The sequence below is a fragment of the Peromyscus californicus genome, unplaced genomic scaffold, assembly GCF_007827085.1.
Source record: "Peromyscus californicus insignis strain IS unplaced genomic scaffold, ASM782708v3 Scaffold_14__1_contigs__length_90479793_seg_2, whole genome shotgun sequence".
Taxonomy (NCBI): Eukaryota; Metazoa; Chordata; class Mammalia; order Rodentia; family Cricetidae; genus Peromyscus; species Peromyscus californicus.
The window spans coordinates 29,911,699-29,938,755 of NW_026294436.1; the positions used below are offsets into that span (position 1 = coordinate 29,911,699).

At 35.4% G+C, this 27,057-nt stretch overlaps 1 protein-coding gene across 4 annotated transcripts in view; it reads left to right on the forward strand.

Moving 5' to 3' along the window:
- Uchl5 (ubiquitin C-terminal hydrolase L5) overlaps positions 1 to 19,631 on the forward strand; it is a 35,817-nt gene extending 16,186 nt beyond the window's left edge. Inside the window, exons 4-12 of one of the 4 annotated variants that reach the window (XR_008217917.1) lie at positions 4,271 to 4,396; positions 4,477 to 4,538; positions 4,640 to 4,770; positions 6,809 to 6,872; positions 10,839 to 10,941; positions 12,117 to 12,230; positions 14,441 to 14,539; positions 15,166 to 15,315; positions 18,801 to 19,631. Coding sequence is in view for 3 of the 4 variants with exons in the window: in XM_052737116.1 (XP_052593076.1) it covers positions 4,271 to 4,396; positions 4,477 to 4,538; positions 4,640 to 4,770; positions 6,809 to 6,872; positions 10,839 to 10,941; positions 12,117 to 12,230; positions 14,441 to 14,539; positions 18,801 to 18,845 (744 nt within the window). In the remaining variant the exon portion in view is untranslated. Of the gene's footprint in view, positions 1 to 4,270; positions 4,397 to 4,476; positions 4,539 to 4,639; positions 4,771 to 6,808; positions 6,873 to 10,838; positions 10,942 to 12,116; positions 12,231 to 14,440; positions 14,540 to 15,165; positions 15,317 to 18,800 lie in introns of those variants that run through there. The other 3 variants (XM_052737118.1, XM_052737116.1, XM_052737117.1) reach the window with 3 other exon arrangements.
- The last annotated feature ends 7,426 nt before the right edge of the window (positions 19,632 to 27,057 follow it).

The window sequence follows — 27,057 nt, forward strand, 5'->3', positions numbered from 1 at the left end:
AGCCCTGCTCTTTTTTCTCATCATTTGCTCATATAGTCTTAGTGTTATTTCTCCAATTTGTCACCTTACTGTTATAGTTCTTTCATGTTTCTTTTGAGGAATAGCATTGCATGTTGTAGTCAGTGCTTTTTATATTTGATTTCAGAAATTGTTCTCTCTCTGAATATATAAAGGATATTTACCTATATAGTTTAATACTTAGTTTTGACGTTTATGTCCAGTTTTCAGGAGTTGGGTTTTGATATAGTGGTGTGAGAAAGGGGTCCAGCTTTATGGTTTTCATGTAGATTACCATTCTTTTCCCTTACCTAATCAGTCAAACATTTATTTCCCTGTTTTTTATGTTCTACTTACGTTGTACCCCAAAGTTCCCTGTCTGTATTGATGTGTGTATTGCTTGGACTGTGATCCATTGATTGATAGGTCTGTCTCTGTCCATTATACACTGTCTTAATACTTCTGCTTCTTCATGAATGCCAATATCTAATAGGTCTCTTTTCTTGCTCTTTTCCAAGAATATGCTTGCTGTAATTGTCTCTTATGTCCATTTAAATGACTGTGTCGCCCACAAGTAATGGGAGTTGTATTTTTTCTAAACCTTTGGGCTTCATTTACCTTCAATGGAATCATTTAAGACTTTTACTATTACTCTGTTTAGGATATTGACTCTGCCTGTTTTATAATGTTATTTTTTAAATAATGGAGTATTGCCATTAGTTTACTGTATTATGAAAAGATATTGTACTTTTTATATTTTTGTTTAGATGATCATGTTTAGTACACCTCATTTAATAGGTTACTATGGCCAATGTTGATGATTTTTTCTCATCATCTTTCCATACCTGCACTGACCAGTTGAACCTATTGTGGTCTGTCTTTATGACAATAGTAGTCTGCTTAAGGTTTTTGGACCACTATTTATGAATGATATGTGCCTTAATTTTTCATAATGGCTTTGCTGGTTTAGTTTTAGTATGAGGGCCATGGTAATTCAGTGAAGTAAGTTGGAATTTATTTTATTTCTATTATCTTGAAGAATTTTTGTAAAGTTAGGATGACTGTTTTTCAGTGCCAGTCATAGCGGCCCACCCCTTTAAACCCAGCACTCACGAGGTAGAGGCATGCAGATCTCGGAGAGTTCGAGTCCAGCCTACTGAGACCCTGTCTTGAAAAAGCAAAGCAAAACAACAAAAAAAGATTTTTTCTTTTCAAATTTTGGTAGATTTGGCCTATAAGGTCATCTTAGTTTGGCATTTGTGAAAATCTTTTAAACTATTCTGTAAGTTTAATAAAAACCTCAGGCTATTTATTTCTTTTAGAGTTCCCCCTAGAATTTCTCAATTTTGGCTCTTACGGGCTGCAAGAATATATTATAGAAATTCAGCTGTGTATTAAAGCTATACCTTGACCAGCCAAAGGTCCTGTCAGGAGGCAAGCCATTTATTATGAATATTTGGTGCTACCCAGCCTTTAATATTTCAGCTGTCTTCTACTATGAAATTCTTGCATGTTCAAGTATTTTCAGACCTGCTGAACTTCTAGGTAATTTCCCTGCTAGGTCATGTAAGCAAAGACAAGCTGGCCTGAGACACATAGCTTTGCTTCTTGTGCAAATGAAGCTCAGACCATTCCCCTGACCCGAGGCCTAGTGGCTCTCCAGAGCAACTGACTGAGAACAAAAGAGGTTTTTACATATCAAGGTGAGAGGTAAAATAACATTCCTGAGGAGGCAGAGAATTGTGTGCCCAGGAAAAGAAAGGGTGGGCATTTTCTGCAGAAAGAGACAGAAAGGCATGGTGAGAGAGAAGAGAGGAAGACAGGGTTCCGTAGAGGGTAAGAAGATCTCGAGTAGAGTTTACTGAGTGCCAGGAGTAGAGTAGCAGAGATGGAGAAAGAGGATACAGAGGATGAAGATGAGGCTGGAAGCATAGGAGTTTAGTCGTTAGCAGGACTATGAGCTAGGGAATTGGACGGAACTGAAGCTATGGAAACAGAATTTCATCCCAGAGAAATAAAATAGATGGATAAAGAGCCTGGTATGTCTAGAGTTATTCCTGCCTTGAGTGCCTGGTGGAGATATAGCTGTATTGATAGAATTTTGTCTTAGAGGAATAAAGTTAACAGACATAAGAACGTACGTAGTGTACGTAGATTTTTTTTCCCTCAGATATCCCATGCCGATGTAGCAAGCCCCTAGACCCTGGGTATTCTATATTTGGCATTAAATTTTAAAGTTATTTCATACGGTTATTAGCATTTCCTTATTTTATATTTTACTTTTAGGCATATTCTTGAGTTCTAGATTCCTTATTTATGTGTTTATATAAAAGTAGTTTTATTATTAATATTCTACCTTTAGTATTTCACACTTTTGTTAGGGTTAGGATAACAACCTAGATGATCTTGTTTGTATTTTCAATCCTCTCTTTAATTCCAACTGAATCGTTCTGAAACACTTTTTATTATGTAGTTTCTCTATTAAAAATCTTTTAGGAAATCTTTAAGATCATTGATTTGTAAGGTAGTAAATGACCCCTATGACTACAACTATACCAATACAACCAAAAATGCTCTTTAGTTCTTAAATATGTCATCTTAATTTGTTCCTTTACATAAATTCTTTCCATATTTTAGAATGAATTTTATTCTGTTAGCTTTAGTTAGTTAGTCCAAATTTTCAAAGTTACATAAAAATATAAAAATTTCCTTTAGAAAGGACCTTTGATATGTCAGTTAAAATTATTTCTTCTGTATTAGTTTGGTTTTCTGTTGTTCATAACTCTTTGTGGCTCCTCATTTCCCAAGTTTCTTCATGAGCAACATACTTATCTCAGTACTTAGTTTGATTTTGTATTTTTGAGATAAGGTCTTACTATGTTGAACACTAAAGCTTAAGGGATCCTACTTCCTCAACCTCTTAAAGTTACTTTTTATTTTAAAATTTAATATTATCTCTGTGTGTGTGTGTGTGTGTGTGTGTGTGTGTGTGTGTGTGTGTGTGTGTTGTTATGTGTGTATTGCATATCTATGAGTCTTTGGGCATGTGTTCTTACATACATACATACAGAGGCCAAAGCAGGTGTCCAGCATCTTCCTCTTATTGCTGTGTGCCAACTTTGGAAAAAAGTATTGTTTTCCTCTTTAGAAGCCAGACTTTGGCTCGTTCACGGTTGTGTGTGTGTGTGTGTGTGTGTGTGTGTGTGTGTGTGTGTGTGTGTGTGTGTGTGTTGTTTTGTGATTTTTTGAGACAGGGTCTCACTGGGGAGCTTTGGCTGGCATTGAATTTGCTATGCAGACCAGGCCTGCCTCGAATTCAGAGATCCACCTGCCTCTTGTTTTTTGAATGCTTGGATTAAAGATGTGCACCACCATGCCAGGCCCATTCACTGTTTCTGCCTTTTTTTAAAATTATGTATGTGTGTTTGCATGTGGGTTTGTGTACATGAGTGCAGGTGCTTCCAGAGACCAGATGTATTGGATCCTTTGGAGCTGGAATTACCTACAGTTATGAGATGTGAACCAAATCCAGGTCCTTTGTAAAAGCAAGTGCTATAAAGTAGTTAATGATCTTGCTGGAGAAGCCCATATGCATATATACATACATACACACACATATATAAATATATTTAAAATCAGCTTAGCGTGATGTCTGCCATACAAATTCTAGAGTCAGACTGTCTCTCAGTTAGCTATGTGTCTTTGGGAAAACACTTAATTCTTTGTGTCTCAGCTTCTGTAAATATAGCATAAAAATATTATTTTTGTAGTTTGTTGGGAAGATTAAAATAATAAAATGTGTAAGGTACCCAGAAAACTATCTGGTACAAAGGAGGTACTACTAACTTTTTGTTGGCTCATGTTTATATAAGATCTATGTATGTAGTCTGTTGAACATAAAATATGATGACAACACTGTGGCTTATGATTGAGTGAAAATATGTGGGCAATATACTCTCTTGTTGGAAGAAGTACATTAAGGAGGAGGACATTCCTTTGTTCTAGTCGGCTGTTTTAAGTTAGGCTGGTTGGTCTTGCTATCTTACCTGGACTTGTTTTCAGTCTTAGTGGTTATTAAGTGTCTTTGACGGTCTCAAATCTTCAACTCAAGAATTTTATCAAGTTCCTGAAAGTAGATCAGAGCGGGAACTAAATGTTTATGCTAATGCTATATGAAATAGAATTTGAATACTACTTCTGTTTGGGAGATGTTTTGCCAATAAAAAAAATTTAAAGCAAACTCATTATATTCTTCCTTTTTCTATTTGTATAGGTAATTAATAATGCTTGTGCCACTCAGGCTATTGTAAGTGTGCTACTGAATTGTACCCATCAAGATGTCCACTTAGGAGAGACATTATCAGAATTTAAAGAATTTTCCCAAAGTTTCGATGCAGCTGTAAGTAGTCTTCTTAATCTTAAAATGACCTATTTGTGATTGTTCTTGTTATAATAGGCTACTTTTCAAAATTGTTTTAGATGAAAGGGTTGGCACTGAGCAACTCAGATGTGATTCGACAAGTGCACAACAGTTTTGCCAGGTAAAAGATCTGTGCCTGTCTGTCTGTCTGTCTGTCTGTCTGTCATCTCTCTATCATTTCTGTCCCTAGTGTTTGCTCTCACTCCTCTTTCTTCCCTGTAGACAGCAGATGTTTGAATTTGATACAAAGACATCAGCCAAAGAAGAAGATGCTTTTCACTTTGTCAGTTATGTTCCAGTTAATGGAAGGCTGTATGAATTAGATGGATTAAGAGAAGGACCAATTGATTTAGGTAATTTGCTTTCTGTTCTGATATTTCACATTGGAGAAGGGAAAAAAGATTTTATATTCTCTTTTATGTTAGCTGCAGTTCTGCTTAAATTTTGAGGATGAAAGCTACTTTGAGGTAGTATAATATGATGGTCTTGAGCACTTGATGAAATTAAATCACAGGTCATATAGGAAGGACTTACCCTATTCATTTGGGGCCTATGAATTTTTTCTAAGGGAATGTGCTTTCTCAACGCATAGCTCACATAATTTATTTTTAATTAAAATAAGTGAATTTATTTATTTTGAGACATGGCTTCTGTCTAAGAAGCTGGCCTTGAATGCTCAGCTCTGCAGTGTAGAACAAGAGAAGGGAAACGATCTTAAGGGAGTTGGTCATGGAGTCCATGTGACAAGAAAGCAGAAATGGGAGAAAGAATGAATCAACTAGAAGGGGGTAGGAGGCATCAGGAAGGGCGCTGTGGGAAAGCAACAAATGGAAGCGAAGTAGAGTGAGGTGTGTGTGGGAAAATGCCATCATGGAAAAGCCATGCGCTTTATGATAACCTAAAATATCAATTAAAACTCTGTGTGTGTGTGTGAGAACAGGAGTGCAAGTGCACACGAAGCTCTACAGTATGTGATAGACAAGGACTCCTAACACTGAACTACACTCGAGCTCTTCCCAAAAGAATTACAGTTCTTTTTTATGACTTCATTAACTTTTTTCTTTTGTTGTATTGGATTGCAATCCAGCAGACATTTGCTTTATTTGAATCTGATACATGCTATTGATTAAACTTTATACTTTCATACATAAAAAAAATATTAGGCCCAGAAGTGCAACTCAGTGGTAGAGTTCTCAACTACCATGTGTGATGACCTAGACTAATTGCCCATCATTGAAATAAATAATTAAATAGGTTTGTTTTGTTTATAATTTTTGATCATTTTCCACATTTATAACTAATAATTCATCTAGTGAATTTTTTGTCTTTAAGAATATTTATTCTGTGTCTGTTAGTAGAAGTTGGTTTTCCTTTGATGATTAATTTTATCTCTGCATGTCTTCTGTTGACTTCTGTCTGATCAGCAACTGTTTATTCATTATAATTATCAAGTATAAAGGAAGTAGTAGACAACAGAATTGATACATTTATTGTACAGCTGGTGGTTGTGATATAACTTCTGGGAAAAAGAGGATTAAAACATTTTGGCTAAATGGTCTTGCATCATAGGTGTTTTTCAATTTTAATTTTTCCTAGAATATAGTAATTATAAAAAGTTTTTATCCATTATGACGTTTCTATGCATACATATGATATATTTTGCTCTTTTTCACCCTCTATTACTCCTTATCGCTTTTTATTTTACATTTTTGGAGAGTCAGACAATAAGGATTGAGTCCTTATTTTGCCACTAACATGTGGATTTTTTTTTTCTAATCCTTCAGTTTTGTCATCTATAAAACATAACCTAGAAAAAATTGATTAAACAATTTGTGTGTAGAGGGATGAAGAGAGAGACTGAATAAACATACCCAGGGCTACGTATGTGTTAGGCAAGCACTCTGTCACTGAGTGTAGAGATCTTTATCTCATGATTGTACATTTAAGTGAGTTATCTTCCTAATTTATCCCTTACTTCCTCGAGTATTTTAGTGTCTACCAACATATCTGTTGCATGATAGCATGGCACGATGTTAAATGATAGTATGACAGTGCAAACAATGGTATTCTTTCTGCTATCAGAAAGTAAGAATTGAAGCTTAACGTAATTACATTAAAAATAATTGACAAGATGGATGGTGGCTTACACCTACAGTTCAAGCTCTGGGAAGGCTGCATCAGAAGAGTTGCATGTCGTCAGACAGAGTAGACTACATACTGAGACCTTTAAAACACACACACACACACACACACACACACACACACACACACACACACACATGACATTTGTGTAAGTCCTGAATTTACTTAAGTATTGTTGATTACAACTTTGGGAGAATGTTAATGTTGTCTTTTCTATTTCTGTTTTAACTGATTTACATTTCCTTCTAGGTGCATGCAATCAAGATGACTGGATTAGTGCAGTGAGGCCAGTCATAGAGAAAAGGATACAAAAGTAATGCTCCACTCATGTCATTGATGTATAATTCTGGTTTTTAAGGTTTTTCTTAATTTAAAAAAATTTAATTCTTTAATGTTACATGTTAAACATCTGACCTACTCTTGATTAAATTAATGCGTTCAGAAGATGTGTTTTAGAAGTTTTATTTGGGGTATGGCTAGTAAACACATTGATCTCCATTAAGGGAGGATTTTTTTGTTTTGTTTTGTTTTGTTTTGGCAGTGTAGGGTATCGAACCCAGGGCCTCAGGTATATTAGGCAAGTGACCTACCATTGAACTACAGCACCAGCCTTACATGAGCTGCTTTTTACTGCTAGTATTTGTACAGATAGTTTTGGAGTGTTGTTTTGGTTTTTGAGGACTTTCAAAATAAAGTTATTTTGAAATAATTATCCATGTCCAGTTCTAAGAAGTAATAGGTTATGTGTACTGTTTACCTTGTAATCTTACAAACCTACACTTTAATACCACAGCTGAGATACTGATACTGGTATAGACAAGGCACAGCAAAATTCAGTCTCACTTTAGGATCCTTCATGTTGTGCTTTTTATACCCACAGCCAGCTCTCTCCCCAGACACCCACTCTCCCTCTGTTTACACTTCAATTCCTAGTTTTATAATTTCACATTACATACATGGAATCGTAAACTTTATCATCTTTTAACATTAGATCTTTTATTCAACGTACTCCTTTAGAAGTTTTTGTTGTTGTTTTGTGGTGGTGCTAGGGATCCAACCCAGGGCCTCGTGTACACCAAGCCAGCACTCCACCACTGAGGTACATCTCCAGCAACAGTTCAGCGGTGTTGATGGCTAGTACTCTGTAGTGTAGATGTTGAAAAAAGTCTTTAATTCTGATCAAGTTCAGTTTATCAATGTTTCTCACTATGAATTGTGTTTTTGTTGTCAAGTTTAAGAATTCTTTGCAAAGCCCTAGATTCTGTTTTATTTGTTTTCCCTAAGAGGTTTATAGTTTATTAATTTTAATTTAATTCTGTGAAGTATTTTGAGATAATTTTGTGTATGGTGAGGTGTTTAGGTTTAAGGTGTGTTTCTTTAGCTTGTGCATGTTCAATTTCTCCGTCACCAGTTGTTGACAAAGCTACCTATTCTTCACTGAATTTCTTCCATAACTGTTAAAAATTTGTATGTGATCTGGGCATATTTGTGTGATTGTATTTCTGCATTCACAGTTTTTTCCTTGATCTGTTTGGCCCCCTTCAGTGCTGTACAGACCTATCTGATCACCATAGCTGTGAGTCTTGGTAGCTGGTGACCCGTGCTTTGCACTTTCCTTCAAAGTTCATTTAGCTATTAGAGTTGCTTTGTTTCTCACACATTTTAGCATATTTCCTATCACGGTTACAAAAGTTCTTGGGAGATAGGAATTAAAAATTTTTTTTAACAATTTGAGAATTGTTATTTCTAATGTGTTGAGCTTTTCAATCCCTGATCATGGTATATTTGTTTATTTAGATCTTAGTTTCTTTCATCAGCATTTTGTAGATTCAGCATATATTTGTTTTTCTGAATTAGCTAAGCACTTCATATTTTTGAGTGGTATTATAAATGATGTTATACTTTAATTTTTGGTTTCTGTGTAGTCTTGCTAATTAACAGAAAGAGAATTGACTCTTTTCTTCTTTGTTTTACATTCTTTAACTTCAGTGAACACACATAATCTCTGACATTTCTACCTAAACAAACATTGGATCTGCAAAAGGGAGCAGCTTTGAACTTCTCTCATTTTGATCAGTTTTGCTTTATATGTTTATAGTTCAGTTGTTTAGTGCCTGCATATTATGATCAATGTTTTATGTTTAGAGATTGATATTTTTATCAACATGTAATGTCTTTTTTTAAATCTTCTTTGCCATGCATGATGTTTGTGTAGTACCATAGCCATTTTTTGCTTTATTTTGATTAGAAAAAAATGCACATCTTTCTCAATCCTTTAATTTTCAATTTGCCTAATGGCATATTTGAGATGAATTTTTTTGTAGGCAGTGTATATTTGAGTGATGTTTTCCAGCTCATCCTATCAGTCTTTTAATGTATTGAGATCATTTTTATCAAGTATAATTGACATAAAATTACATATAAAATGCATAATACATTTAATATAATTAGTATGGTTTAATTCTGTCCTTCAGATTTTTTTGTTAATTTTTTTTTTGCTTTTCTGTTTCCTGCCAGTTACTCAGACATTTTTTTTAGAATTGTTTCTTTTTATCTATAGCATTTTTTTGTTGTTGTATATTCTGGATATTTTTAGTGATTTCTTATCAATCTATTTTTGTCAGCATTTTACCAGTTAAGACAGTAATGTGAAAATCTTTCCTTCCTTTACATGCTTTGGCTGTCCAAGGGATGTGAACACCACTGCTATGCGTAACTCTTTGGTGCATACTTTAGGAGCACATCAGCTGTAAATGTTTTGCTTTCATCATGAAACAGCTTAGAAAACTTCAAGAGAAGATGCATGTACCATATGGAGCTGTTTTTACTTTTCCTATTCTGTCTTGCTGATGTTCCAGGATTCCTTCTATTACCATCTTTGTTCTGTGTAGAAAACCTCCTTTGGCTTTTCTTTTAGGGTGGGTTCCCTGCCAGCATATTCCACTTTCTTCTTCCTTAGTTTCTTTAGAGATAACTTAGTTTTTCTCTTTCATTTTGGGAGAAAAGTCTTATGAGATACAGAATATTTAATTGAGCCAGGTGTTGTTGTTGTACACCTTTAATCCCAGCACCCAGGAGGCAGAGGCAGGTGGACCTCTGTGAGTTCGAGGCCAGCCTGGTCTACAGAGTGAGTTCTAGGACAGCCAGGGGTATGCAAAGAAACTCTGTCTTGAAAAACAAAACAAAACAGAATGCTTAATTGATGGTCTTTTCGGTGTTTGGAGAGTGTTAGACTCCTCTGGACTCTGGTTCCTGATACTACTTCTCAGGAGTTTTATCTTCATCTTTAGTTTTCTTCAGAGATGTGACTATGCTGTTCTTGTGTTGATTTCTGTAGGTTTTTCCTCTTCAATCTACGTGTTTGTATTTTGCCAAACTCAGGAAGTTTTCGGTTATCATCTCTTGTTTAAAATTCGCTCTGTTCCCTTCTTCCTGGCCTTCAAGCACTCAAATATTGGATCCCTCTCTTTCACTCCCATGGGTTCCTGAGGCTTTTGTTGTTCTCCCTGGGCCGCTTGCTTGCTTGCCAACACTGCCCCACCCTTTCCTTTCTTTAGATAAGGTCTTCCTATGCAACTCTGGTTGTCCTGGAACTCTCTATGTAGACCAGGCTGACCTCAAACTCACAGATTTGTCTGCATCTGCTAGGTAAACCAATGCAAATATGGGCTTATATTTTTATAGTATGTTGTCATCTTGATTAAGTGTCCTTTATATGTTACAGATAATTTCTAATATAATATTCTTAAGGCAGTTCTTACTGTCATGAGCTTTTTATCAGTTTTAGTGTAGTGATTTTACAACAGGATATAATTTTATTAAAATAACAAATATTTCATATTTACTTGTAAGTTATAAATAAAAACTTGAAATATATTAACTAACAATAGACACTACATCATGAATTGTAAGGAACTGTGTAGTCTTATCAGTAGAATCTAACAAATGCAAAGTCTTGGTGTAATTCTTTTTTCTGAGATCTTAAGTAATAATTGTCCTCTCTCTTATAAGGAAGAATGATGAAAACACGTTATTTTGAATGTTTTACATGAAATTCATAGTAGTATAGAACATTTAAAAATATTTGCAATTGATGAAATTTAGATAATCTTTTGCTGCATTATATACTCTTCCATAATACAAAACCTTATTAAAATGCCAATTTTTGTTAGCTAGCCTAGTGATAATTTCATTTACCCCACTATGTAGTAAATACAATGTAGTATCTTAATACTAATGATTTTATAATTTTTATTACATTATAAACTTTTTTTTGTAGGTATAGTGAAGGTGAAATTCGATTTAATTTAATGGCCATTGTATCTGACAGAAAAATGGTATATGAACAGAAGATAGCCGAGTTACAAAGACAACTTGCAGAGGTTTGTGGCCATATATTACAATGAAGTATTTTAATACTAATTTTATAATTTTTACTACATTTAACATTTTTTTGTATGTCTAGTGAAGTTGAAATTTGATGTAATATATATCCTTGGTAGTGTGTATCTGGGAGGATTGCTGTGGGGGGGATATGTGTGGAAGCTGGAGGGGGATATCTAGTATCCTGTTCTATCACAATGCATTATTTTTTTTGAGACAAGTCTCTCTAAACTTGGAGCTAGGCTAGTGGCCAGCAAGTCGCAAAGACTTTCCTATCTTTGCCCCTATAGCACCAGTGTTACAGGTGTGCGTGTGGCCATTCCTGGCTTTTTCTGGATGCTGGTATATGAACTCAGGCGATCATGCTTTGGCAGGAAGCTCTCTTGCCCATTGAGGCTTCTTTGCATTCCCTCTGGCCTTTAAGTGAACAATTTTAGCATAGGTATTGTATTTTCTCAGGGAAAAATAACTTTGATTTTCCTTTTCAAAATAGGTTTAATCAAGTGTTTAATCTAGACTAGAGATCTAGGGAAGATATTCTGAATTTATGCTACTTAGTTTTAATTACTAGCTTTTCCAATTGGTATTTTTCTCTGTTTCTTAATGTAGCATGAAGATTGTAGCCTTTACCATAAAATATTATCATTAGAATTAAATTTACATAACTTAAAACAAAGAGTAACAGGAGCTGAATGTTAGTATTGAATTATTTTAGCTATTTTCTCTATTTCATTATCTAATTGAGTATATTTCTGTAGGAGTTAATTGAGTATATTTAAATGTACATGTCATCTTTACTAATCTTAATGATTACCTTTTTACTGCTGTAAATATGATTGGAAAAGAGAGCTAATGGTAGAGAAAGTCTTTTAAAAGTCCTTTGATCCCATCTTAAGACAGTTTAAGCAGATTGATTTTGTAATTTAATAGATTGTAACAATAAAGTATATTACAATATTGGTAGCAGATGAAAAAGTCATGTGTTATTATACAACAGAAATATGGAAGGTGTATTTAGGGTTTTTATTCTTTCTTTTTTTTTTTTCTTATTGGGCTCATATTCTTGCCAACATTAAGTTGAAATTTGAAGGTAATTCTAGATCTTAATCATTTAAATGTAGTCATGACTTAAGCCACAGTCATTAGGGTGCTGCTTCTTTTTCTTCTCACTAAGGAGGAACCCATGGATACAGACCAGGCTGGTACTGTGTTAAGTGCTATTCAGTCAGAAGTTGCCAGAAACCAGATGCTTATTGAAGAAGAAGTACAGAAGTTAAAGAGATATAAGGTACGTTTTCAAGAATGGGCTACTTTAACATTTTTGAAAATTTTGAGATGAAGGCATGTTGAATGATTGCTTATCTGGCATCTGACAAAGTTTCACTTTTTAAATACTATTATGAACAGATTTTTACCCTGTAAGATGTCTCAGTTCACTGTGCCTACTGTTCTTCCTGATGATCATGGGAACACATAGGACCTCTTGTCTGTAGGCTTTGAGAACATCTGTGCTGTGTAGTGTGACGAGCTTCAGGCTCTCTTGTACAGTGCCTGATCAACACTTGCAGTCATTTTTGCAAAAGTTAATTAATTTATGTATTTTGAGACAGCCTCAAGGGTAGCCCTGGCTGTATATGCATATACTATGTACTGTACATGCATATACTATGTATAGAGTATGCTAGCCCTGAACCAGTGGTGATCCTCCTGCCTCTGCCTTCACAAGTACTGGGATTACAGACACATGCCACTACAGACTAGCTGAAAATTGTGTTTAAAAAGCACTAGGTGCTTGCCTGGCTGCTCATTGTAGGCTTTTTTCAGGTTAAGAAGTACAGTTTTTGTTTCTAATGGAGGTGAATTCATATTAATATTTGTTTAGTATTTAAAAGACTTTCTACTTAATGCATAAATTGTATTTCTTAGTATGAAAATTTTGATTTCTCTGAACTTTACTCATTTGCTTCATGCATAGTAATAATAATACTTAAAACTTTTAAAATTAATTTGTTAGTGTACAAAATAATGGATCTCATTATATTGTTTTCATACATATGTGCCAGTACTGTTAGTTGAAGTTTTTTTCTTATAGTCTCTTTGATTCCTTATTATATATCCCATTTTATTTATTTATTTTTTATTTTATTTCTTTATTTTTTTAAAAGGTTTATTTATTATGTATACAATATTCTGTCTGCATGTGTTCTTGCAGGCCAGAAGATGGCACCAGATCTCATTATAGATGGTTGTGAGCCACCATGTGGTTGCTGGGAATTGAACTCATGACCTCTGGAAGAGTAGTCAGTGTTCTTAACCGCTGAGCCATCTCTCCAGCCCCTAAATATCCCATTTCAAATGTACATTCAAATCACTATGCCTTAAAATTACTTGAAATTTTTGTCTCTTGATTTTCTTTAAAATTCTTAGGTTTTTAAGAATCCTTATTTAATTTTGTTTAGTTACCACAAACACTTATGTAATCCTCGATCCTCCTTCACTCACAGTCTGTTTAGTAAGTGGAGAGTGGGAAGTGGGAACTTAGGTGCTGCATGCCTACATCATGTGTGTTTTCACGTGGAGCTTGAAGGCAAGGATTGTGTTTTTGTTGTGGTTTTTGCTCGCTTGTGTCAGCACAGTGTCACATTGTATTTAACAGCCAACGAATGACTTAGAGATTGGGGAAAATGAAAGGACGGTAACTGAATCAAGTAGGATTGTTTCAGATGGGGTGGGCAGGCTCCCAGAGTACTTCAGGCAGAAAAAAAGAAAGGGCCAGGTTTTTTGGGGACAGGAAAGTAAGAGCTGGTAGCTTCAGCTCTTATTTTCCATGTCACATAATACTAAAAAGGTGCACAAACTACCTATGACTTAATTGTAAGAACATGTAACAAATCACACCTAGTTTAAAAGAAATTATAAATTCAGATTTATATGAGGGAATGTTGAAATGACTTAGGAATGATAGAAGCTTTAACTATGGGAGAGGAGCAGTCAATTGAACATCTAGTTGGAATGTATAATAACTCAGTAGTCATGAAAGGCTAGAAGCACATAATTTTGGAGACTATTTACTTACTTCTCAATGAAGCATGGATATTTTTTCCCTCTACCTTCACTGATAAAAAACAATCCCCAAGGAATTTGTTGATCTTCAAAAACCAAAGCTCTCATTTGGCTGGGCTTTAGTAGTAGTGTAGTTACAGAAGCAGGGGAGTGAATTTATCTTGTAGACCACCTTAAGTTTGCTTCACAGCTTGTGTTTATAAATATCCTTGGAATAGCTTTTTTTTTTCTTCTTACAGTAGCAGATTGTCTAGAATGGACTGTTAAAAAAAACCTTGCCAAGCTAAGGGAAAGTGCTGTGCCTAGGAAATGTTGCTACATGTTTTGTTGTACAATCTTTATTATCAGGAATTAAATCTCATTTCTCATACTGTTTATGAATTTTAAGTTGGATGCAAAAAGATAATATAATCAGATAATGTGTTTAATTTTCAGATTGAAAATATCAGAAGGAAGCATAACTACCTGCCTTTCATTATGGAATTGTTAAAGACCTTAGCAGAGCACCAGCAGTTAATTCCACTTGTAGAAAAGGTATGTATCTCATTGGTGACTGTTCAAGCTCAGATTAGGTCCCCCCACCCCTACTTGTTTTGAGCATGGATGGAGATAAAGTTTCTTGAAGCTATTGTAGTTTTATTCTTTTGCATAGTGTTTTGCATTCTAAGAGAAGTAGTGTAGCCTAATACTTTAACACAAAAACAAAGTATTTCCCCACTACTTTAGCATTCCATAATTCTTAATGTCTAGAACCTGGGTTGTTCTGTATTAAAACATTACTCCTTTCTTTAAAAAAAAAACCAACAAATTTTCAGTGTTAATAACTGAAATAATGGATTTTTTTTGGCTAATTTTGTAAAATTTTGCATTGATACAATAGAATTTAGAACTAGAATGGACATTGATGGGGGATAAAAGAACAATTTGTCTAGCTAATAGGTTTTCTTAGTCCTAATCTAGAATCCGTCCTCTGAGGGATAACTAAATAAATAAGTGGAAAATTCTGATTTATTCTTTAGTGTTAGGCATTTAATAAAATATTTGTGGAATAAATGAAGTACAGTTAAATTGTTTGTAAGTTTATATTGTAAGTCAGCTTTTCTGAAAATGACCATCTCTGGATGCTCTTTAAATTACATGTTACCTGGCCCCCTCCCCAGATATTCTCATGTAGGGGAAGGAATCTTTAATAAGTTCCCCAAGTGATTCTAATGCAACTGATCTGTGTACCACATTTTGAGAAACACTTTGAGAAGACACTACTAGGCAAATAAAAATTTGGACCATTAATTTAAAGACAAGAATACATGGTAGGTATATTTTTCTTATTGATTTTTAAAGTGTACAAAGCAAAGATACATTTTTGTCCCAGATTACTTCATATTAAAAATTTCAAATAATACTGATATTTGAATTCATAATATATTTGTGTTTACCTTATTACCTGATACATATAACCCATTTTTTAGCATTAAATGCAAACTTATTGTAGAAGACTGATAACTTTTTTTTTTCTACATAGGCTTTTCTGTTCATGTTCCTTGCTAAAATGCAAAACTGATTTTCAAGCTTTTATTAATAATTTATACCCTATGGTCATCAGAATTGTTTGCTAACAGGATATCTAGATATAGTAGTCTTTGGAACACCGTGAAGTATTTCTGTTTTGAAAACACTAAATAGAGTTAGGTGTGGTGATACATGCCTGTAATTCTAGTGCTTGGAGGTGGAGGCAAGTGGATTCAATGGTCAAGGTTGTCCTGAAGAAAATTCCTCACTGGGAACCTATAGACAAATTATCACTTTATGCAATGTAAATTTTGCTTTAAGGTTTGTTTTCAAATCTAGTATTTTTGTATAGATTAGGAAAAAAATTTTTTTCATGACAGTATATTCCCCAGATTATTATTTACTTTATTTTTTTTTGAGAGCTTAGAGAACATCTTTGCATTAGAACCATAGTTACTTAGCTCACATTGTTTTGGACACAAGGTGGCAGTATGTGAATATATAATATTAGTGTAACACCAGCTCTGTTGCTCTTTCTGTTTGCATTTTTCTAAGGAAAGTAGTTATCAACTGTCTAGTTTACCTAATTTTCAGAAATTTTTATTTAGCAATACTATATAAGCAATGTATATATTTATTCTTTCTATATATACAGTGCTAACTGCTAGGTTTTGAGGATATTCGGATTCAACATTTAGTTGAATTGTTTTCAATTGTTCATCTCATTTATCTAGCTGCACTTACATTCTAGGTATTTTGTTATGATATATAAATTTACTCAACCAACTTGTGGCATGGTTTGGGTAAGAGTGAAATAATTATAGTATGCTGAGTAGTATCATGCGATTAATATCAACACAGTCATGCTAAAAATTTTGGAAAAGCAGAGTAGCTCTCATGATGCTTGTTAATCATAATACTTTCAAGAAAAATTACCTATAGAATCAAGAAGTGAATTTGGGTTTGGAATGTATGGAATTTAGTTTGTAGGTTGCCCCCACTCCCCCAGCCCCCCTTTAAGGAAAATGGCTATTAGAGTGTGAAAGGGAGTAGGAGGAACAAGACGGAAAGCTGTGTCACTTTAAGTAGTGGTGCGAAATGCCAAGCAGAGACGCTGTCCACAGCCTGTTGTGAAAGTAGTTGGGGCAAACATCTTTTCACTTCACTGAATAATAAGCAATGCAGAAGACTTTGATTTTCCCTTGGTCATATGACTATAATGACATAGACTAAAATTTTATGGCTTTGTTATATGAGAGTTTTGTACATTGCATAAAAACTGCTCAGGAGGTAACCTAAATGTAGTTATAAAACTTATTGAACCCTATACCAATTCTGTCCCTTGAAGCATAAAATTATCTAGATTAAGATTCCGTTTGTGAATCTTCTATTTATTCAGGTATATTTACAGTATTTTAAAATTTTTTATTTCAGCATATGTGTGTATGTATTTCAGCATATATATATATAATTCTAAATCATTGTCAATTCTAACTTTTTAAATTTCTAGTATCTATTATGTAAAATCGTGAATGTAGTTGATAGAGGGATTCAAAATGATTTTACAGCATGGAAGTTTGAATCAATTGATAATAAGTAGCTAACCCCTAAAACTTTGTCCTGTCCCTTAAATAAAAAAGTAAGTAGAACAATGATCACAATATTTTTGTTAATTTTAGCAAACATTCTGTAAACTTTATTCAGAGACCAAAAGCAAAATAGATACTTTATTTGTTCACATTATGCCTAACATTGAATTGTATTTTCATTATTTGAAAGTAGGAAGCTTTCCTGGGGATGGTGTTACATGTCTGTAATCTTAGCACTCATGAAACCTAGGCAAGAGGATTGTAGAGCTGTAGAGCCATCTTAGGCTAAGAGGTGAAACTGTCTCAAACATAAATAAGCCAAAACTTTTTAAAAAATGAAATTTTGTATAGGATAAGGGTATATATATATGTCTTAAATTCCAGATTATGTCTACTGATTAAAATGTACATACAGCAACTAATTTTGCTATTTTTGTGCAGTGGTTAGGCTTTAATATAATGCCTATATTTTATACAAACATATTTTTATAATAATTTGCTCTAGGTTTTATATGGTTTGTCTTGCTTTTTTTTGGTGTGTGGGTTCAACCCACCGAGGGCTTCTCACAGGCTAGGTAAGCACCTTACCACTATTTTTATTCAACTGGCCTTGAACTAGCCATTTTACCTCAGCCTCCCAAGTAGCTGAGATTATAGGCCTGTACCACCACATCCATTCAGGCTAATGCAGAGCTCTCAGTTTTTCATACGGCTGCATAATAGTTACCTGATATGTAATAAAAAGTTATAATTGTTCTATTTTTTAATTGTATAATACAGAATTCTAATTTACTGGTTCTTTTTCAAAGACCAGCAGAATTGGTGTTACCTGAGACTTTGTTAGCGTTGTAGAACCTCAAGCATTTTGATTCCTGAATCATCATTCTCCATTTGAATAGGGGTCCCAGTTGGTATATATATTGAAAAACACTGCTGGAGGACAAGTGTCGTTGACCTCTGTTGAAACTTCTCTATTTGTTAATTGTGTGGCTTTGTTCAGCTTTGGTAATGTCTGTGAGCTTTGGTTTCTTTACCTACAAAGAACAAATAGAATTACTGTGTTAAAGCTGTATAATTATGAGGTCAAATGACATCATGTGGAAAAAACATTTAGGTTGAATAAACTTTTTGATTCCACTGATATATATTCTTTTACTGATATTTTATTAAGCTTACTAAAACTATGTTAAATTCATTTAGTCCAATGTAACAAAAGTGTAGAGAATTTTTTAGACCTAGTTTGAGTAAGAAATGGACAAGTATGTGTACCTTTGGAATTCTTATGATTGAGTTTAACTTTATAGAATGAGAATATTTTAATTATTACAATTAGTACATTTCATCTTCTGTAAACCAAAGATGATCATCTCTACTGAGGGTAAATAACTTTAGAATTCAACAAAAATTGTTGCAAGTCTCAAGTTATAAACTGCCATGTTCTCAGTATCTCAGGACACACTCCGAAATCTCAATATTTGTTTGCTTATTCATTCATTTATACTTGTCCTTTCTATGTTGCCAGACTGGTCTCTTGTATCACCTTCCCCAGTAGCTAGGACTACAGTCTACAACACACAGCTCTAGTAGTGTGAACATAAGCCTTTTTCCTTGAGAATACATTCATTGGATGCATTTTATTTTAATATGATCTAAAACAATCTTTGAGGAGTTTGTAATATGCTATCTTTAATTTTTAGGCAAAAGAAAAACAGAATGCAAAGAAAGCTCAGGAAACTAAGTGAAGAGGATATTTGGACCTGTGTACACTGTGCTGCACTTATTTTCATGGAAACCATTAAATATTAAGGGAATGTGAACTACATCCTGATTGACTAAGTGCACGTTTGGCATAGTACCAGTCTGTCTTGTCCTTAATGCATGGATTCAAAAACTTTCCTACCTGCATCATGTGCATGTAGTGCATATTAAATAAAAGTGGCATAAAAAGTGCTAGTCAAATTCCATTATTTGATATTGGATCTGAGAGCCCTTGGTACTCAGGAAATACAACTGTAGTAACGAACCTGGAAAATAGACAAATGATACTTTTTATCTATCGTTGTTCTGATTAGTACTTTTATTTGTCAGCTTAAATATCCAATTTAAAAATGTCAGATTTTACTTAAACTGGGTCATCTGTTTCTAATTATTTATGGCAAAAGTAATCAGTATTTTTGTTTTTGATATGTGTTTTGCAGATCTTAAAATTGAATTTTATCTCACACCAATTTGATTTTTTAAGGCCAGTAATTTGGAAAGAATACAATACAGTTTCTAATGATTTACATTGCTATCTGTAAAGAAGACAATAAACATCCCAATTTTATTTTAGCAAACTTTCTTCAGTTGTTTGGGGTTATTTGTTTATATATTGTAGGATTATTCTAGGAAGGTCTGAATATTTTGCTTCAAAACAAAACTGGAGGTTAGAAAATGTTGTCAATCTGAAGAGTTCAGAGTTACTCTCAAGTTTTCAAGATCTTGTTCTGTGCATTCATTGAGAATTAAAGGTTTGTTAAGTTATCTGATTCCTTATATGATTGCAGTGGTAATAGAGTATTCGTCTATGCCCATTTGAACGTACATCCTGCAGTTTCCAGGAGCCATGTATGTGATTTCACATTGGATATAAAGACCCCCACACTGGATCTTTGTCTTTCAAAAGTTGTTTCTTTTTTTTTTTTTTTTCCAAATTAAACTTTTTTTTAAAAGATTGATTTATTTATTATGTATAGTATTCTGCCTGCATATAGGCCTGCACGCCAGAAGAGGGCATCAGACCTCATTATAGATGGTTGTGAGCCACCATGTGGTTGCTTGGAATTGAACTCAGGACGTGTGGAAAAGCAGCCAGTGTCTTTAAGCTCTGAGCCATCTCTCCAGCAGGTCCGCCCCCCCCCCCCATTAAAGTTTAAAGGAAATTTTCAGTATGAAAAAAATTATTCATTTAAGCATACTTTTAAAAATCTGTATGTGACTTTTTAACATTTTAATGTAAAATAATGTAATTTATTTTATTAGGTAATTTGTGAACATATTTTCCAGCTTCAGTTTTGATTCAGATTTAATTTATTTAAATTAGCATACAAAGTGGTGGTTTATATTTTGGCATTTTCTTATATCATTTGCTTTTTGACTTTCCTTCTCTTTGCTCATTCTTGTATTTTTTAACATAACATGTATTTGACCTACCCACCTTCCTCAAAACCAGTTCTATCTGTCTTGTGGGCCCTTTGTCATTTCATGATTACTCACATTTTAAAGAATATGATCCGGTGAGAGAGAAAAAACATGTGTCATGCATCTTTTGAGTCACCCACTTAGTAATTTCTTCTGCAGATTCTGTACTTTTGTTTTTCTTTATAGACGAATAAATTGGTTATGAATAAGATTGTTATGTACAGAACCACATTTTTCTATTATTTACTTATTTATTTATTTACCTATCTATTTATCTATCTGTCTATCTATCTATCTTTGGTTTTTCGAGACAGGGTTTCTCTGTGTAGTTTTGGTGTGTGTCCTGGATCTCGCTCTGTAGACCAGGCTGGCCTTGAACTCACAGAGATCTGCCTGGCTCTCCCTCCCGAGTGCTGGGATTAAAGGTGTGCGCCACCACCGCCCGGCTCAGAACCACATTTTAATTAGCCATTCACTTGATTCCATATCCTTGCTATTATGAGTAAAGCAGCAATAAACATGAGTATCTCTGGGATGTAGAGTCCTTTGAGAGTAGATATCCAGGAGTGCCCTAGCTGGGCCACGTTGGTAGTTCTGGTTTGGTTTGGTTTGGTTTTGGAGAAGCCTCCACACTGACTTCCTTAGGGGCTGCACTTGTGTGTATTCCCAACAGCAGTAGTCCACCTTCAGACCAGCAGCGCCACCCATGTCCTCAGTCTGTCCTCCTTTGTTTTCTTGGTGACATTCTCACTGAGGTGAGACAGACTCTCAAAGTAGTTTTCATTTGCATTTTTTTGATGGTTAAGGATGTTGAATTAAAAAATATTGGTGCTGGGATTAAAGGTGTGCGCCACCACGGCCGGCTATAAATTCCTAAGAATTATTTTTAAAGTCCCTGATCGTGGTATTATTAGGTGACTCAGACTTAACAAAAGTTTTGGAGTTAAACTGGAAAAAAAAAAGAAATATTTTCAAACATAATTTCAGATGATGTGGTCTTTCAGTTTCTTGTGAGGAAGTGGACTTTGCTCTTGATAGAGTAGTAATTATGGACTGTTTCCAAGCTGTGATTATAATTATTTAAAGTAGTTTCCTGGGGATTGTCTTGGACTCACATTGATCTAACTCATTTGAGCTTAATTTCTTTTTTACACGTATACAAAGCATTTTAAATCATGTTTATCCCCCTCCCCACGCTACAACTCCTTCCTCCTAACTTGCTTTTTCTTTTTCTTACTGATCCACTGAAGCTATGGGGCCATCTAGTGGGGGCATGTGGACACACCAGAGGTCACAGCCCTGGAGAAAATTCCAGGGCTTCCCTCCCTTCTCCAGCAAGCAGACTGCCAGTAGTTCCTCAGCTAGGAGTCGGCCTCCTGGGCCCCTGCGCTGTCTGGGCTGGAGTGTCGATTGTCTTGATCTTCCCAGGTAGCCGCAGCTGCTCTGTCCGGGAGATGCTGTTTCACAGCAGCAGTCTTCCCTGACCTCTGGCTCTTACTGTGTCTGTCCCATCATCCTTGGTGTTCTCTGAGCATTGCAGAAGAGGGTATAATGTAAATGTCTCATTTATGGCTGGACATGTTTCCAAACTTTTATTGAGGCTTAAGTTTTATAAAGTTATACAATATTCACTGTAAAAAACATAGTAGCCACTAACCCAATACATGAATGGGATACCAGAGAGAACCTAAAATAGACTCGTACTTACTCCTTGATTTTTGACAGACGTGGCAAAGCAATCAAGAAGGACTTTTCAGCAGATGGACAGAACAGCTGAATTTCCATATGAGAAATAAATGAGCCATGACCTCAACACTTCTCCCAGAAATGAAGTTGAGCTTAATCATAGACCTACATGTAATAGCTAAAAAGCACAAAGGGTTTTTTGTTTTTGCAAAATCATACATGAATATCTTCATGACTTGAGGAAGGCCACAGGTTTCTTAAGTCACAGCAAGCGATAACTGTAAAAGACCCCAAATTAGAGTATACTAAAACTAAAAACTTGTCACCATGAGATGTAGTTAAGAGGAACTAGTATCAAATGACATTTTAAATGTAGTTTTATAAAACTATTAATAGGCATACAATCTTATTGATCTAATTCTGCTAAAATGTGCTAAGAATAGTCATAGTTTAAGAATAGCGTATCTGTCTCACAATTGTGAATGTGGGGCACTTCATGGCTATTTCTGCTTGTGAATAAAGAAGTCATTGTGTTGGTCCTATATGGTTTGATTTAAAAATGGAGCTCATGGGTAGAGAAAATGGAGAGTGAACAACAAAGCAGAAATAGCTGCATGTTCGTTAAGTGGACGCAGTTTTGGAAGGAGTCGTTTAAAGACACTCAGTGAATTTTGCCTTTTCTGAAATCTCATTTCACCACTGGGTAGAGAAAGGCACAGGCATTTTGCCCTACTGTGGTCAGTTCTAAGGGATGTGCTTCTGCTGTTGTGAACAGAAAACTTTCCAACAGCTGCAGACTGCCTCCTCTCACCTCGTGTTTAGTTCCCAAGAAGCTGCCGTTTGTCCGGCAGAGAGCAGAAGCTTGACTATGCTGCTGGAGTAGACGGATGTTTGTTTCTGGAATTGTGGGGCACGGTACTCCTTTAGGTGTGTAATACATAATGAATTGTGCTGTTGGATTCAGAGTAATACCTTCAGTTAGTCTCAGTTGCCTAAAACATCTCAAAATACATTTAGATTCTTTTTTTTCTTTTTGGAAGGATTTTGTTCCTTTCAAATGGTAAGGAGGACATAAAGGTTTTTTTTTCCCTATGTAAATATCTGTTTTTATGCTAGTATTGTACACCCTCTGTACTGTATTATAGAATTATATGACACATTATTTGCAATTTCTCATTTTTACATCTTTAATAACTTGTAGGACTCAAGCTGTGCTAACTATTAGAGGGGGAAGGAAGAATAATATTGAGAGTTTTGAAGCTACCATCCTTTCCACGTAAAGCTATTGGAAGGTCTGGAGGAGTGGGCTCAAGTGTAAGTCTCCAGAATTGACCCCCAGCAAAGCATATTGGCCTCATGGGATATTTTCCTTCAACCACAATGAGAGTATCTACCACTGGAGAGAGTCAGAATGTGCTCTCATGTATTCCAGGAACAAGGAATCTGCTGCAAACACCTGGTGCACACTGGAATATAAAAAAGCAACCTCTGTATCTAAACATGCCACCTGAAAAATAGCTGAGTAATGGGAGACAGCTTCTGTTTTACTTTGGCCTTGTAAATCTTTCATGGATTTTGCTGCAAGAGATTCTGGGAAATTTTTTTTTAGCTTTACAGTCTCCACAGCATAGGAATATAGACTAGGAAGGATGTTAAGAGGGATGCTGAGTGCAATTTCTCTCAGTCACTTGGTGTTACCTTGTTCTACATCAAGATAAGTCTTTAAAAACATTTGCCTAACATGTTTAGAGAAATGAAATAATAAAGAAAAAAATTAATATAATTACATCATCTAGAGATAGCCATTGTATTAAAGAATGTCACTCCAAACAATATACATGTATTTTCTTTTTATGAAAATGTGGTACTATTAAGTATTGCATGCTTTTTCAGACTTCTTGTCTGTAAATATACTTGCATCACCATGCTTTAGTGATAACCTAGTATTATACTATATAGATGTACTCAAATGTAACTAAGCCCCACAGCATAGAATATGCTTTAGTGATAACCTAGTATTATACTATATAGATGTACTCAAATGTAACTAAGCCCCACAGCATAGAATAAAAATAGGCAAACTATATATTTTGCTTTTTTTTAAAGTAATGTGAATTCCTAAATCTGTTAAACATGCATGCTACTTAATTTGTTCTTTCCCCTAATACATGTTTAATAAACCTAAATCCCTCTACTGACAAGGCCAATGGATCACAACTTTTAGCATACTTCGTACTTTTGCTTTTTTTCTTGATTATATTCTCAACAACGTATTGGTAATTTAATCAGCCTTATGAAGATGTTATAAGCCATCTTTATACTCATAAATGCTGGAGATACAGTGGTAAACAAGATAAAAATTCTTACCATTGTATTAAGATAGATAAGTATGAGATGGCATACACATTTCAAATAATTGAAAGAAGTGTATTTGTGAAGCCAGCAATGTGGAAGAACGCTGTGAGCTGAAGCTTTTATAGATGGTCATGCAGAGGCCCTTGAAGAAGATGGCCTTATAAGCAGAAATGTAAATGAAGAAGGATATCTTCTCCAGTATTTCAACAGCATTGTAGAAATGGATTGCATACAGGCAAAACCAGTTTGTTTTAATTGAGAATACTAATATGTAATCATGTTTTATAGTTAAAAGGTGTATGAAGGTTGATCTGGGGTGTCAGTATCAAAATCAATTAAACAAGCAGAAAAGGGTGGGATTGCTAGTCAACGTGCTTTTTATAATTTATAATGCAGTTCCCAGGCTGCCCCTCCCCATTTGTGAGATAGTCCTATCTATCCCAGTCTGGCCTTGAACTGACTTCGTAGCCAAGGCTGGCTTTGAATTCTTGATTTTACTGCTTCTACCTTCCAAGTGCTGGGATTCCAGGCATGCACCACCACGCCTCCCTCTAGCCCTTCGTTGTAACAGTGGAATTAAAGTAGTGGGGAGTGCAAAAGTAGTAGAGGAAACTCTGATGCAGGTGTAGTTTTTAAAAATAATTTGAACTCCCCCCATCATTAGAGGCAGAAGAAATGTAACACTGAAAGAATGGAGTTACTAGAAAAACTATGACAGAATTACTTCAGAATAGAGAGGAAAGCCTCCCAAGAAATAAAACAGAAATGCTTATAAATATAAAACTGTACAGCAAGAGATGCCACATAACCCTCAGAGTCAATAGAATTTTGCCACACATACAACATAGAACCTGAAAAATATTGATGTGAAATAAAACTTGCATCAGATAAGGAGAGGAAAGGAAACCGGAAGAAATGGCAAGTGATTTGAGCAAGCAGTTTGCAGGGTAATTCAGATGGTTGGAACATGCACAGTAAATTCCACTAGTTGTTGGGGAAATAGAAACATTTGAAGGAGTGCATTTCCTGCTTTCCTTTCTCCTACCTCCTTCTCTCTCTCCTTCCACTCTCTTTACTTTCCCTCCTTCCCTTTTATGCTTGATCTCTTGGGACACTTGTGTGCACCTCCTGCACATACTCCAACCACTCTTCCCATTAGAATGTTGGTTTGCTCTGTAGCCCACGTTGGCCCAATGCGAAAACTGCAGTAGAGACAGATTCATAAGTGGAAGTACTCATAGGAGAAAACTCTGGGTTCATTAGATGCTTTATGGGGGCCATTGATGACCTTTACAGGTTACTAAGGAATATGTAGTGTAAGTGGTAACCATGTAAGCTCGGATCCAGTGGCTCCCGGAAGGCTGGTAATTATGATAATGATTAGAAGTTAATAAGCTATCCAGGATGGGCTTCCTAGGTAGTGTCTCCTAGTGAGGTTACCAAGGGCTGGGATCTGACCTTTCAGCTTTTAATTTGAAAATGCTAAGGACTTCGGCTAGTTAATCAAACTCAATAAAACTTGCAAGACACTAATGTGTACCTGAAAAATACGATTTATTAGTTTACAATGGTAACTTCCAGCAGACCAAATATTCCTGCCAGCCTGTCAATATATTCCTTCCTTGGGAGATAGACATACTGATGAAACCAAATTAAGAGCAGAAGGTTGGGTGAGTATAGACTGGCCCAAAGGAAATGGGTTTGTCCTTTAGAGCTACTGGCTGTGATAGCCCATTCCGTGCTTGGCCATGCTGGGGCTGTGTTCTACACCTCTTTGTTCAAAGTGTTACTGTGTCCTTCACTTACACATTCTACGAGCAGGTGACAGTTTTTAAACTTCCATCATTGATACTTTCATGACTGATACTTTTCTACTTCCGTTCCTATATCCGCAGATTTCTCAAGTGATGTAATTTAATTTAATACACATTTTTAAACTATTTTAATCTGGTGTTTTGGGTCATCAGGAGAGGATTCCTGAGCTCTCCTCCCTCTTTTCTTTTAAAACTATCTCTAGATGAGAGTACTATTTCCTGTAACCAAAGCGACTTCTCTTAGCCTGTTGAGTCTAATGTTGCCTGTATGACTTTCCTGTTCTATATGCTTTTACAAGTCTGTCAAACCCCAAAGGGTTAGGTAGTATCAAGAGACCTTTTACAGTAAGTAGTCAGGATTTCTGAAGACCCATCTCTGCTCCAAGTAAGAGGCAGTAAGACAGCTAACGGGATGATGGGAAGGGAACACGAGTAAGGGCCAATACAGAGTGAAAAGATCTTATTGTTTACTCAATAGAGAATTGCTGGGTACAGTGGCATGTTTGCAGCTCTCCTGTAATCCTTGAGCTGCCCTAGGATCTTATGCTGTACTGCTACTGTCACCCAAGGGCCTCTGAGTATCTCCACATCCACACTTTTCCTGGAGTGGCTGCCTTGTACTGCTAGGACTGGTTTAGGTCTAAGGAGGAGCAGGGCCATATTGTAGCTAGCTGTACCTACCATTGGACCTGGCTTCCTGGTTCTGGCAGGATCCAAGCCTACACCATAGTCCTTATCTTTCCAACAGCCATACCTGGATGCTGAATGAACCCGGGAGTGGGTGAACACTCTCCACCCAGTGTACTCTTTTTGCGGGGGAGAGATGTGCACAACATACTCTTGAGGGAATAGTTGCCCACCTCTAGGATGAGCTTAAACCTTTTCACTTACACTCATTTATCATGGGAGGAATCTTCCA